The sequence below is a fragment of the Salvelinus sp. IW2-2015 genome, unplaced genomic scaffold (genome assembly GCF_002910315.2).
Source record: "Salvelinus sp. IW2-2015 unplaced genomic scaffold, ASM291031v2 Un_scaffold1093, whole genome shotgun sequence".
In the NCBI taxonomy this organism is placed as follows: domain Eukaryota; kingdom Metazoa; phylum Chordata; class Actinopteri; order Salmoniformes; family Salmonidae; genus Salvelinus; species Salvelinus sp. IW2-2015.
The window spans coordinates 250,046-263,983 of record NW_019942724.1 but is presented as its reverse complement, the minus strand read 5'-3'; the positions used below and the strand labels follow the sequence as shown (position 1 = coordinate 263,983).

Here is a 13,938-nt window from a genome sequence, read left to right as displayed (position 1 = left end):
ATGATATTGTAACATGTATCAAATAAAATCAAAGCCGGAGATAGTAGTCGCCTATAACGACAGCTTTTCAGAAGGCAATTCCAGGTCCATCCTCGCGCTTTCMAGAAAACAGGAAATGGGTGACTCGTYGTGCCAAGAGGATTTATTCCACCTCASACCAAGATAAACACTTMATTTCTTCTCTCACTTCCTCTTGACATCTAGGGGAAGGTGTATGACGTGCATGTATACTAATACGYATCATGCCCATTTATAGGCAGGCCCTTGAACAGAGCATCGATTTCAGACTTTCCACTTCCTGGTCAGGAAGTGTGCTGCCAAATGAGTTCTGTTTTACTCACAGACAAAATTCAAACGGTTTTAGAAACTAGAGAGTGTTTTCTATCCAATAGTAATAATAATATGCATATTGTACGAGCAAGAATTGAGTACGAGGCCGTTTAAATTGGCCACGATTTTCCCCCAAAGTGAAAACAGCGCCCTCTGTCCTCAACAGGTTAACTATTTAACTAACTATTTAGAAGTCTTATGGCTTGGGGGTAGAACCTGTTCAGGGTSCTAGATGTGTAATGAATGCRTTGTGGTGTATGTAGTGAAGGTCAATTGTTACCAAAACAACATCTCCCCCCTAGGTACCGTCCTGATGCTGAAGGGCACAGTGCTATGCTTTTCCTTCCTGAATTGTGGGGGCACTCTTATCCAAAGTCCCTACGAGGTATGGCGGGAACCCAATGTCCCCGAGGACCCCGACGAGCCCCGCAGGCGCAAGCTGGTCAACTTATCCCCRCTTTCTTCCCAGGAGGCATGTGGGGACGGTCACCTGGCCGTGGTGTGTTCTGAGAAACAGGCCAAGGTCATCCTCATGCCTACCCAGGCTGTCCTGTTCACACACAACGTCACAGAGTCTTCCTTCCTCCTGCGGGCTGACGTCGTCTCTGTCTGTACCAGCGTCTGCCTGGCCTGCTTCTGCGCCAACGGACACGTCATGACCCTCAGGTTTACAGTCTGTTTGTCTCTGTTATGAAGCTGTCTTGGTTGTGTACCCTTGATGACCCTTTCATTGATGAAAAACACCTGTAATTGTGTTCTGTTCTGAGATGACTTCTACAACTACTACCACCACCCTTTTTGAGAACGTTGTTGTTTTTTTTTTTCTTCTGTTGTCGTCTCCTCCCAGTTTGCCCAGTCTTAGACTCCTAATGGATACGAACTACCTTCCCCTGACGCACGTGCGTATCGCCCGCACCTTCGTCTTCACCAACGGCGGTCAGGCTCTGTACCTGACCTCTCCTACAGAGATACAGCGCATCGCATACAGCCAAGAGATGACGGACAACCTGCAGGTCAGCACCCGTCTGTGCGTCTGTCTGTCTATCTGTGTGCTTTTTGTCCCACTGTGAATGTTTTTGTGTGTCTGTACACACCGAATTGCAGCATAATTTACGACGTCCCTCTACTTGTTTGTTTGTGTGAGTGTTCAACAGAGCGAGTGCACGTGTGTGTATGTGTTGGGTATCCCATTGCACTGTAGCCATGACAACACGTTGCATCCTGCCACTCTGGCAGAGTGATTTGTCAGGGCCGCTGGTGCAGTAAATATACAGACGCCACAGTTGATACCTTTAGTAAAGCCCGGTCGTGACAATGACCCTTGAAATGAAACGTCACACTTGTCATGTGTGATTTCAGCTCCGCTGTGCTGAATTCATGGTGGATTGTGTGTGTGCTCGTGTGTGCTTGTGTGTGTGTGTGCCTGTTGTTGATGTTAAACATCCAGTGATGTGTAGCGGCGTGGTGGTGCGGGTGTGTGCTTGTGTGTGCTTGTGTGTGCGTGGTGTGTGTGTGTGTGTGTTGTGTGTGCTTGTGTGGCTTGTGTGTGTGTGTGTGGCTCGTGTGTGCTCGTGTGTGCTCGTTGTGTGCTCGTGTGTGTCTTGTGTTGTGTGTGTGTGTGTGCTTGTGTGTGCTTGTGTGTGTGCTTGTGTGTGCTTGTGTGGTGTGTCGTGTGTTGTGTGTGTTTGTGTGTTGGGGTGTGTTGGTGGTGTGTGTGTGTGTGTGTGTGTGTGTGTGTGTGTGTGTGTGTGTGTGTGTGTGTGTGTGTGTGTGTGTGTTGTGTGTGTGTGTGTGTGTGTGTGTGTGTGTGTGCTCCAGCTCCAGCTCCAGACATGTTGCTCTCTATCAGCGGCAACGTGACTGAACGTGCTGCATAACCAAACTGCCATCTGCTGGCACAGTAAAAATAACACTGTTAAGCTTCTCAGCAAGCTTCCTTTTCAAATTGGCTCACCGTCGTTGACTTTTCCCTCACCTACAATAGTTTAAAGCTATTTACCTATTTTATCAACTATTTTAACCAACTTGCCATCCATTCATGCCAACAAATTATATTGTTTGAAATTTGCTGTTACCATCTGTGTATTTTGGTGTGACTGTGTTACTATGTGTGTGTATATTGGTATGACTGTGTTACTATGTGTGTATATTGGTATGACTGTGTTACTATGTGTATATATTGGTAGCGTGTACTATGTGTATATATGTATGATGTGTTACTATAGTGTAATATATTGGTGTGACTGTGTTACTATGTGTGTATTTTGGTATGACTGTGTACTATGTGTGTATTTTGGTATGACTGTAACTATGTGTATATATTGGTATGACTGTAATACAGTTATTGGTTCAATGCTGTTATCAGCTCACTAACTGATGATTCAATATGACATTGTTACTTCTGTCTGTCTGTCTGTGTCTGTCTGTCTGTCTGTCTGTCTGCTGTCTGTCTGTCTGTCTGTCTGTCTGTCTGTCTGTCTGTCCTGTCTGTCTGCTCTGTCTGTCTGTCTGTCTGTCTGTCTTGCGTCTGTCTGTCTGGTCTGGTGGCTCTGGTCTGGTCTGGTCTGGTCTGTCTGGTCTGGTCTGGTCTGGTCTGGTCGCTGGTCTGGTCTGGTCTGGTCTGGTCTGTGTCTGTCTGTCTGTCTGTCGTCTGTCTGTCTGTTTAATATATGTGGTGTGTTGTTTCAGGACATGCTGGGTGAGCTGTTCACTCCTATAGAAACGCCAGAGGCCCAGAACAAAGGATTCCTCAAGGGCTTCTTTGGGGCAATACCCAGACCTTCGACAGAGAAGAGCTGTGTAGGTCACATTCTAGATGTTGTGTTTTAGTGCGTGTTGTTTTGTGTTTGTGAGAGACAGTTTGTGAGACAGTTTGTGAGAGACAGTTTGTGAGAGACAATTTGTGAGAGACATGTTGGTAATCAGACTCAGTCAGGGAGAGTTGAAAATGTCACGAAGACACTTTCAAGTTGGTTAGCGCATGCTCGGAGTAAACGTCCTGTTAATCCGTCTGGCCCTGGGCCTTGTGAATGTTGACCTGTTTAAAGGTCTTACTCACATCGGCTACGGAGAGCGTGATCACACAGTCGTCTGGAACAGCTGGTGCTCTCATGCATGCTTCAGTGTTGCTTACCTCGAAGCGAGAATAAAAGTTATTTAGCTCGTCTGGTAGGCTCGTGTCACTGGGCAGCTCGCGCTGTGCTTCCCTTTGTAGTCTGTAATAGTTTGCAAGCCCTGCCACATCCGACGAGCGCTTGAGCCGTTGTAGTACGATTCAATCTTAGTCCTGTATTGAAGCTTTGCTTTTTGATGGTTCGTCAGAGGGCATAGCAGCATTTCTTATAACCGTCTGGGCTAGAGTCCTGCACCTTGAAAGCGGAAGCTCTATCCTTTAGCTCAGTGCGGATGTTGACTTATTTTGGTATGATTGTGTTACTATGTGTTTATTTTGCGGTTCCTATGTCTGTCTGTCTGTCTGTCGGGGTCTGTCTGTCTGTCTCTGTCTGTCTGTCTGTCTGTCTGTCTGTCTGTCTGTCTGTCTGTCTGTCTGTCTGTCTGTCTGTCTGTCTGTCTGTCTGTCTGTCTGTCTGTGAGACAGTTTGTGAGAATGTCAAATTTAAGCAATACAGCACGAGAAGTTGTGGTATATGGCCAATATACCACGACTAAGAGCTTTTCTTACTCACGACACAACACAGAGTGCCTGGATACAGCCGTTAGCCGTGGTATATTGGCCATGTACCACAAACCCCCAAGGTGCCTTATTGCTATTATAAACTGGTTACAGATGTAATTAGAACAGGAAAAATACATGTTTTGTCATACCTGTGGTATGATGTCTGATATACCACTGCTTTTAGCCAATCAGCATTCAGGGCTCAAACCACCCAGTTTATAATATGTCTACATACAGTGTTGTAACGATGTGCAAATAGTAAAAGTACAAAAGGGAAAATAAATATGCATAAATATGGGTTGTATTTCCAATGGTGTTTGTTTTTCACTGGTTGCCTTTTTCTTCTGGCAACAGGTCATAAATCGTGCTGCTTTGATGGCACACTGTGGTATTTCACCCAGTAGATATGGGAATTTATCAAAATTGGATTTGTTTTAGAATTCATTGTGGATCTGGGTAATCTGATGGAAATATGTGTCTTGAATATAGTCATACATTTGACAGGATGTGAGGAATTGCAGCTCAGTTTCCACCTCATTTTGTAGGCAGTGTGCACATAGCCTGTCTTCTCTTGAGAGCCAGGTCTGCCTACGGCGGCCTTTCACAATAGCAAGGCTATGCTCATTGAATCTGTACATAGTTAAAGATTTCCTTAATTTTGGGTCAGTCACAGTGGTCAGGTATTCTGCCACTGTGTACTCTCTGTTTAGGGCCAAATAGCATTCTAGTTTGCTCAGTTTTTTTGGTGAATTCTTTCCAATGTGTCAAGTAATTATCTTTTTTTTCTCGTGATTTAGTTGGGTCTAATTATGTTTCTGTCATGGTTCTCTGTTGGGTCTGTTTGTGTTTGTGAACAGAGCCCCAGGACCAACTTGCTTAGGGGACTCTTCTCCAGGTTAATCTCTCTGTAGGTGATGGCTTTGTTATGAAAGGTTTAGGAATCGCTTCCTTTTAGGGGGTTGTAGAATTTAACAGCTCTTTCATGGATTTGGATAATTAGCGGGTATCTCTCTCTTTCTCTTCTCTACTCTTCTATCCCCCTCCTCTCCTCTGTAGTTGGGGAGGCAGCAGCAGGTAAGGCCTCTCGGAGCCTGGCCCAGCACATCCCTGGTCCAATGGGATTGGAGAACGTGAGGGCTGCAGCCGGCGGGGTGGTGGGGGACCTGGCCCGAGCCCGCATCGCCTTGGAGCAGAGAGGAGAGAGACTGGGAGAGCTGGAGGAACGCACCACCCTCATGTTGAAAAACGCAGAGACGTTCTCCACACACGCCCACCAGGTACGGCTCAGCCAGCCAGCYAGTGAATGTGTGATGGAGAAACATGGGGAAATGAAGAGGGGTAATGTTGTAAAGTTATCCTTCCCCTGTGTCTCTGTCTTTGTTCTATCTGTCCTCTACAGGTAATGCTGAAACACAAGGACAAGAAATGGTATCAACTTTAAAGTAGGACAGCGGGCCACGACTGCCGATGCTTTGCTGGGACATGGACCATCACTCTACAGATGAGAGAGAGAGAGAGAAAGAGATAGAGAGAGCGAGAGCGAGAGAGAGAAATTACTTTGTTGTTTATGGGCCTCTCTGCAGGACGTCTGTACATCATTGTCACAAGACTTGGACAGAGGGCGGTCACTGAGATGGACACAGACCAGGAAGTAAGTTGGTAAGACGGGGGAACCCAGAAAGTGGATGATGACAGTCCATCAGTGTGTGTGGGTGGGTTACCCAGATCTTGCTGTGTAGATACTCTAACGTTATGAAACCAACAAGACTGAATTAAACAAAATGGATGACTACTGATAACATACAACTGCCATATCAAAAAGCAGCATGCTACTTTAAGAAATACTAAATATAATGTGTATTTAATAATATAAGCCAACAAAAGAAAGTGTGATTTTTTGGGGGGAAATATTTTTTGAAATATGAAAAAAATATATATAAAAATGAAAATGTATGCCTGCATTGCTATAAAGCCAAATGTTTTTTTGTTGCCTTCTTTATAACTCTCATTAAGTCTTTCAAAACGTATCACTCCACACATTCTGAACAACTATACTTCACCAACACTCATTTCATTCTGTTGGGCGTTGCTACTTACAGTACTTTACCTGTTAGCTAAAACATTTCAGCCACATGATGGAAATGAATGAACACAGAGAATAGACGTGTAAAGTGTGAATGGTAATAAGTTGTGTTGGCTGAAGGGCCGTGGTGATAGTAGCCTGTTATTGAGTGTGTTTATATTTATAAAAAATGATTATTCACGTGCCATACAATCGATACTGGCCAAGCCCTWTACTTTAAAACTAGCAAAGAGTTAGTCTATGTGGTAATGAGGATGTTCGCTGTAGATGAGATTGGGTGAGACTAACCTTTCGGTCGTTGATAGGTCGTCTTTCGTTGTCAACTGAGTTTCTGGTTCTTTTGACAGAAAGAACCAGAAACTTTTTTTTCTGTTTTGTTTTGTTGGTGTTTTATATGGTTCTTCACTGGGAAATCTTCTGCTTGTCTTCGTCGTATCGTGTATGAGTTTGTTTAAAGTCAGTGTGTGACTCACACACCGCCCATGTAAAGACAAAAAAACTCTTACTCTTTCTTCTGCCGAAAGCAATTCAACATGAATGAAGCCCACGAACGGAAGAGTGTATCACAAACATGTTATTGTGGATGGCTGGGAGCGTCTCTGGACTGGTACTCTTTAAAAAAAATAAGAGTAGACCTAGCTAGAAGACTTGAGGTATAGTCTGGTCCATTTAAACACTAACTCCAATCCAGAGCAGAGGTATCCTTCGTCCGGTGTGTTTGCCTGCTGGATCCAGTCTAGTAGTAGCCTACCGTCGTCAGCCTTGCAGTGTCGGTCGTCATTGGCACCGATAGTATACAGGCCTTCTATGTCACATATAAGGAATTCAGACTTGTATGAATTTGAAGCAAATATATTTATATGCTTTGTTTTACTTGTATTTTTTATCTTGATGACCTTAAATGTAACCCATCTTACCCTTTAGTGGATGGCGGTAGCCTCTTCTCTCCTAAAGATTGTTCTATGATATTGTGTTACTGTTGTTGTTGTTGTTGTTGTACAGGTCAATAAATGTACACGTAACACTGACAAATCAAAAGGTGACATGACAACACCATTGTCATTTTTTTCTTCAGTTTCTAAGTGTTATGTTTGTATTTTCAAATAATAATACACAAGTCGAAATGATTGTTATGACCACAATAATCACTCACCCTCCCTCACCGATGCTCAAATGTCCACCTATGTCCACCTATGTCCACCTATGTCCACCAATGTCCACCTATGTCCACCAATGTCCACCTATGTCCACCTATGTCCACCTATGTCCACCCTGCCTTGAACCACAGAAGGATTGTAACCATGACCATACAGTCCACTCCATGATGGTACACACCAAAATATAGCTCACACAACACACACACAACACACACACACAACACACCACCACACACCCACACACCACACACACACAACACACACACAGTTGAACACACACACACACACACACACACACACACACACACACACACACACACACCACACACACACACAACACACACAACCACAAACACACAACATAACAGTGTGAACACACACACAACACACACATACACAGTGTGCACACGCACACACACACACAAACAGGTTAAAACGTGCACTATCGCTATTAAATTTGACTCTGCTTCTTCTCAGGCTAGTGAGATATTCCTGAAGGAAAGACAACCTACTGTGCTGAGAGCCAGTCAGTCCCAGAGCTCATATCATACAGCGTTGGATTCTAAAGCCTGCTACTACAGTATTTGGTGGCTTTACAGGCTAATGAATTTGGTGGCTTTACAGGCTAATGTGAAGGACATTGTTCACAACTGATGTGGTGGTCATAGAAATATAGTCTATAGATTATATCTCAGTATTTACTTTACTGTCCATTAGGTTTGTGTTTGAGTTAGTAACAGTGCAGTTAACTTCAATGGCTGGGAAAAATAAAAAATAAACAGATTCTACTGACTGACAAACAGGGTGTTTTTTAGTATGTTTTGGGATTTATTATCAACTGTACAACAACTCTAGCTTAGGTTATTGTTTTTCTGTCGACGTTGTTACCTACCTGTTTAATGAATCACGGTACTGACCCGGATGTATTATGGTTCTGTTCAATGTCACTGGATCCGCTGGTCCAAAGAAACTGTTGTTTCCAGACCAAGACAACCGTTTGGTTCTTTTCTCAACAATGGCAGCAACAGTTTGTCTTGTTTAAATGGATTCTACCACCTGTTGATCTTGTTGATAATACAGTAGGGTATTAGAGATGACTGAAAAAAAGAAATGACTGAATTTTTTTGTTTTGTTGTTGATGCAAATGAAACATGGAAATAAACATTGATTGATGTACACACCAGATAACACTGTACTGCTTTGTTACCCGGTCTAACTTGGTGTGAAATACTGCTACATACTAATTACATCGGCTGTTGTATGGGCTGTTGTATGGAGCCGTAACTATCGTAGCGAACGGCAGGGTAGGGAAGCAGAGTTGGCATCACAGGTTCCAGAGTGCTGTGGCTAGACCTGGTAAGCTAACCAGGTAAAACGTCTGACCTTATACGATATGACATGATTAATCTGTTGTAAAAAGGTTTAATATGGTCTATGATGGGACCAGAGTTATTCTAAACAGGTCACATAGTTTAAAAAAACTCTTTGGAAAAACTCCTGGCCTTGGGGAGGATGACATCACTGTCAAAACTGCAGTGACCTTGTACTGTTCATATGAATTATATTTTAAAGAAGGACTAGGGGTGTGTCCTATACAGACACAGAGAAAACACACAATAGGCCTCATTTGTTTACAGGCATGATAACTGTACGTTTTAGTTTATGGTTGACACAGCTTGTTTGCCATTTAGCCAATTGTTGTTTCTCAATGAGTTCAAAAACATGCGAATGCATCCAACTGGTATTTACGACTTCACAACTGGTAATGATCACCGTCCCACGTGGTTATGAACGTAGCATAAATGTGTCTGGTCCAATTAGCTTCCCGCTCTACTTGCATTCTTCAACACAGATGTAGTGGGATAATACAATTGCCAACCTTGCCTGTCAGCCTGTAAAGACCTTCTTCCGATTCAGAGCATTATTTTGTATGTGTGCCAGCATGTTTTATCAGAAACTTTACAAGATAAAAATGTGACAGCGACAACAGCAAACAGATAGAAATAATCTGTGTTGTGTATATGTGAGTATACCGTGCATTCGGAAAGTATTCAAACCCCTTTTCCACATTTTAATAAGTTACAGCCTTATTCTAAAATGGACTGAAAACATTTCTCCTCATAGATCTACACACAAAACCTCATAATGACAAAGCGAAAAGAGGTTTTTAGAAATTTGTACTCATTTATAAAAAATTATTAAGACCATTTGCTATGAGACTGGAAATTGAGCTCAGGTGCATCCTGTTTCCATTGATCATCCTTGAGGTGTTTCTACAACTTGATTATAGTCGACAAAATGTGGTAAATTCAAATGATTGGACATGATTTGGAAAGGCACACCTGCCTTGCAAAAGTATTCATCCCCCTTGGCGTTTTTCCTATTTTGTTGCAATACAACCTGTAATTTAAATAGATTTTTATTTGGATTTCATGTGAAATGAAAAAATCAACATGTTTCAAAGAATAAAAAAACGGAAAAGTGGTGCATGCATGTTTATTCACCCCCTTTGCTATGAATAAATAAATAAGATCTGGTGCAACCAATTACCTTCAGAAGTCACATAATTAGTTAAATAATGTCTACCTAGGTGCAATCTAAGTGTCACATGATCTGTCACATGATCTCAGTATATATACACCTGTTCTGAAAGGCAACACCACTAAGCAAGCAGCACCATGAAGAGAAAGGAGCTCTCCAAACAGGTCAGGGACAAAGTTGTGGGTGGGTTATAAAAAAATATCAGAAACTTTGAACATCCCACGGAGCACCATTAAATCCATTATTAAAAAATGGAAAGAATATGGCACCACAACAAACCTGCCAAGAGAGGGCCGCCCACCAATACTCATGAACCAGGCAAGGAGGGTATTCATCAGAGAGGCAACAAAGAGACCACAGATAACCCTGAATGAGCTGCAAAGCTCCACAGCGGAAATTGTCCATAGGACCACTTTAAGCCATACACTCCACAGAGCTGGACTTTACGGAAGTGGCCAGAAAAAAAGTCACTGCTTAAAGAAAATATTTAGCAAATATGTTTGGTGTTCGTCAAAAGGTATGTGGGAGACTCCTCAAACATACGGAAGAAGGTACTCTGAGCTTGAGCATTTTGGCCATCAAGGAAAACGCTATGTCTGGCGCAAACTCAACTCCTCTCATCACCCCGAGAATACCATCCCACAGTGAAGCATGGTGGTGGCAGCATCATGCTGTGAGGATGTTTTTCATCGGCAGTGACTGGGAAACTGGTCAGAATTGAAGGAATGATGGATGGCGCTAAATACAGGGAAATTCTTGAGGGAAACCTGTTTCAGTCTTCATGAGATTTGAGCCTGGGACGGAGGTTCACCTTCCAGCAGGACAATGACCCTAGGCATACTGCTAAAGCAACACTCGAGTGGTTTAAGGGGAAACATTTAAATGTCTTGGAATGGCCTAGTCAAAGCCCAGACCTCAATCCAATTGAGAATCTGTGGTATGACTTAAAGATTGCTGTACACCAGCGGAACCCATCCAACTTCAATGAGCTGGAGCAGTTTTGCCTTGAAAAACTGGCAAAAATTCCAGTGGCTAGATGTGCCAAGCTTGTAGAGACATACCCCAAGAGACTTGCAGCTGTAATTGTTGAAATAGGTGGCTCTCCAAAGTATTGACTTTGGGGGGGGGGGTCTGAATAGCTATGCGCACTCAAGTTTTTAGTTTTTTTGTCTTATTTCTTGTTTGTTCCACAATAAAGCAAATATTTTGCATCTTGAAAATAGTAGGCATGTTGTGTAAATCAAATTATATAAATCCCCCCAAAAATCAATTTGAACTCCAGGTTGTAAAGCAACAAAATAAGAAAAATGCCAAGGGGGGTGAATACTTTCGCAAGCAATCCACTGTATAAGGTTCCACAGTTGACAGTGCATGTCAGAGCAAAAACCAAGTCATGAGGTCAAAGGAATTGCCCGTAGAGCTCCGAGACAGGATTGTGTCGAAGCACAGATCTGGGGAAGGGTACCAAAACCATTTCTGCAGCATTGAAAGTTCCAAGAACACAGTGGCCTCCATCATTCTTAATTATGGCTGCATCCCGCTCACGGATCGATATGACAGCAGCCAGTGAAAGTGCAGGGCGCCAAATTCAAAACAACAGAAATCTCATAATTAGAATCCTCCAACACACATGTGTCTTATATATTTTAAAGGTATTCTGTGTTAATCCCACCAAAGTGTCTGATTTCAAATATGCTTTTCAGCGAAAGCATTACAAACGATTATGTTAGGTCACCATCAAACCACAATAAGCACAGCCATTTTTCCAGCGAAAGATAGCAGTCAGAAAAAGCAGAAATATAGATAAAATTAATCACTAACCTTTGATTATCTCATCAGATGACACTCATAGGACTTCATGTAACACAATACATGCATGTTTTGTTTGATAAAGTCATATTTATAACAAAAAATCTGAGTTTACATTGGCGCGTTACATTCACTAGTTCCAAAAATATCAAGTGATTTTCATAGCCACATCGTTTCAACAGAATAATCATCAAGAGATCAAGTCAATCAAAATCTAATAAGTACAGATGTATCAGCATAATTCGACAAGCTAATATCATACGGATCAGGAATATAGATATACCTCTCCTTAATGCAACCGCTGTGTCAGATTTCAAAAAAAACTTTACGGATACAGAAATAATGCAATAATCTGAGACGGAGCTCAGAAAATAGCCAAATTAGCCGCCATGTTGGGGCAACAGAAACCAGAAAATACATGATAAATGTTTCCTTACCTTTGATGAACTTCATCAGAATGCAGTCCTAGGAATCCCAGGTCCACAATAAATGCTTGATTTGTTCGATAATGTCCGTTATTTATCCAATTAGCTACTTTGGTTAGCGCCTTGGTAAACAATTCCAAAGCGCCTCCACTATAACGTGACGAAATGTCGAAAAGTTCCGTAACAGTCAGTAGAAAACATGTCAAACGATGTACTGAATCAATCTTTAGAATTTGGTATACATACATCTTGAATAACGTTCAGAGAATTAGATTGACTTCAGAAGAGCGGTGGAACGGAGGTCCTCCTCATGTGAAGGCGCATGGTGAATGCGTGGCACCTCATGGCAGTGATTACTCATTTCTGTCTCCTTCGGCCCCCTTCACATTAGAGTCATCAGACAAAGTTCTGTTGACTGTTGCATCTAGTGGAAGCCGTAGGAAGTGAAAACTCATCCATATCTGGCTGTAATTTCATTGAGAGCTTGGTTGAAAATCTGCCACCTCAGAAACAATTCAAACAGGAAGTGGAACTTCTCAGATTTTTGACTGCCATATGAGGTCTGTTATACTCACAGACATAATTCAAACAGTTTTAGAAACTTCAGAGTGTTTTCTATCCAATATGAATAATACTATGCATATATTAGCAACCGGACTGAGGAGCAGGCCGTTTAATATGGGCACCTCTGTGCACCTTTCATCCAAGCTACTCAATACTGCCCCTGCAGCTATAAGAAGTTAAATGGAAGAAGTTTGGAACCACCAAGACTCTTTCTAGACCTGCCGCCCGGCCAAACTGAACAATCGGGGATAAGAGCCTAGGTCAGAGAGTGACCAAGAACCCGATGGTCACTCTGATAGAGCTCCCATCTATGCAGATGGGAGAACCTTCCAGAAGAAGACCTGCAGCGTTCCACCATTCAGGCCTTGGTAGAGTGGCAAGACAGAAGCCTCAGTAAAAAAAAATGGCACGACAGACCGCATGGAGTTTGCCAAAAGGCACCTAAAGACTCTCAGACCAGATTCAGACTCATCAGACCAGACTCTCAGATTCTCTGGTCTGATGAAACCAAGATTGAACTCTTTGGCCTGAATGCCAACATCTCTGGAGAGACCTGAAAATAGCTGTGCAGCAACACTCCCTTACCAACCTGACAGAGCTTGAGAGGATCTGCAGAGAAGAATGGGAGATACTCCTCAAATACAGGTGTTCCAAGCTTGTAGCTCATAACCAAGAAGACTCGAGGCTCTAATCGCTGCCAAAGCTGTTTCAACAAAGTACTGAGTAAAAGATCTGAATACTTATGTTAATGTAATATTCCGTTTTTTATGTTGGAATAAATTAGCTGGTTGTCTAGAGCCTGTTGTCAGGCTGGCTGGTTGGTTGTCTGGGTGGCTGGTTGTCTGGGTGGCTGGTTTATCCTCCTGCAGCGAAAACGGCACCATAGCAAGTGTTTATTGCGCTGTCCGTGCTGAAACTTTTCAACCATTTAGTTTTTTTATTTACTTGACTGAAAAGTTCTGTTACTGAAATTCATAATTTGTTTTTTTCGAAAAAACATTCCCTATTCTCTTAACACTGTAAATCACTTTTAATAAAAGCGTCTGCTAAATGKAATATATTATTATAGTAAGAGACACTGGGCTTAGAACGTACTGCACCTAAATATCATAACACATCCGTAAATCTACATAACATCCCTGTACACTTCAAAAATATATATCTGCATCAAAATTCACCCTCAATATACCCTGATATATAACACAGTCTTTATAAATATATAATACATTTTACTATGTTATTTACAGAAATGTCATAGGCTGGAATTTGTATGAGCAGACGCTGCCACCTAGTGGCCAAAGGGACAGTTAACAACAAACACTGGCTGGTTCTATAAAAGATCACTGGTTCGAA

The 13,938-nt window shown here is 42.4% G+C and overlaps 1 protein-coding gene across 1 annotated transcript; it reads left to right on the top strand.

The window, feature by feature from the left end:
• The first annotated feature begins 581 nt into the window (after positions 1-581).
• On the top strand, positions 582-7,398 carry LOC112069721 (syntaxin-binding protein 5-like). Its single transcript, XM_024137091.2, has 5 exons — positions 582-996; positions 1,178-1,343; positions 3,019-3,129; positions 5,063-5,283; positions 5,406-7,398. Exons 1-4 carry the CDS (start codon positions 644-646, stop codon positions 5,138-5,140), a joined length of 708 nt encoding a protein of 235 aa, XP_023992859.2. The 5' UTR covers positions 582-643; the 3' UTR covers positions 5,141-5,283; positions 5,406-7,398.
• Positions 7,399-13,938: the final 6,540 nt, after the last annotated feature.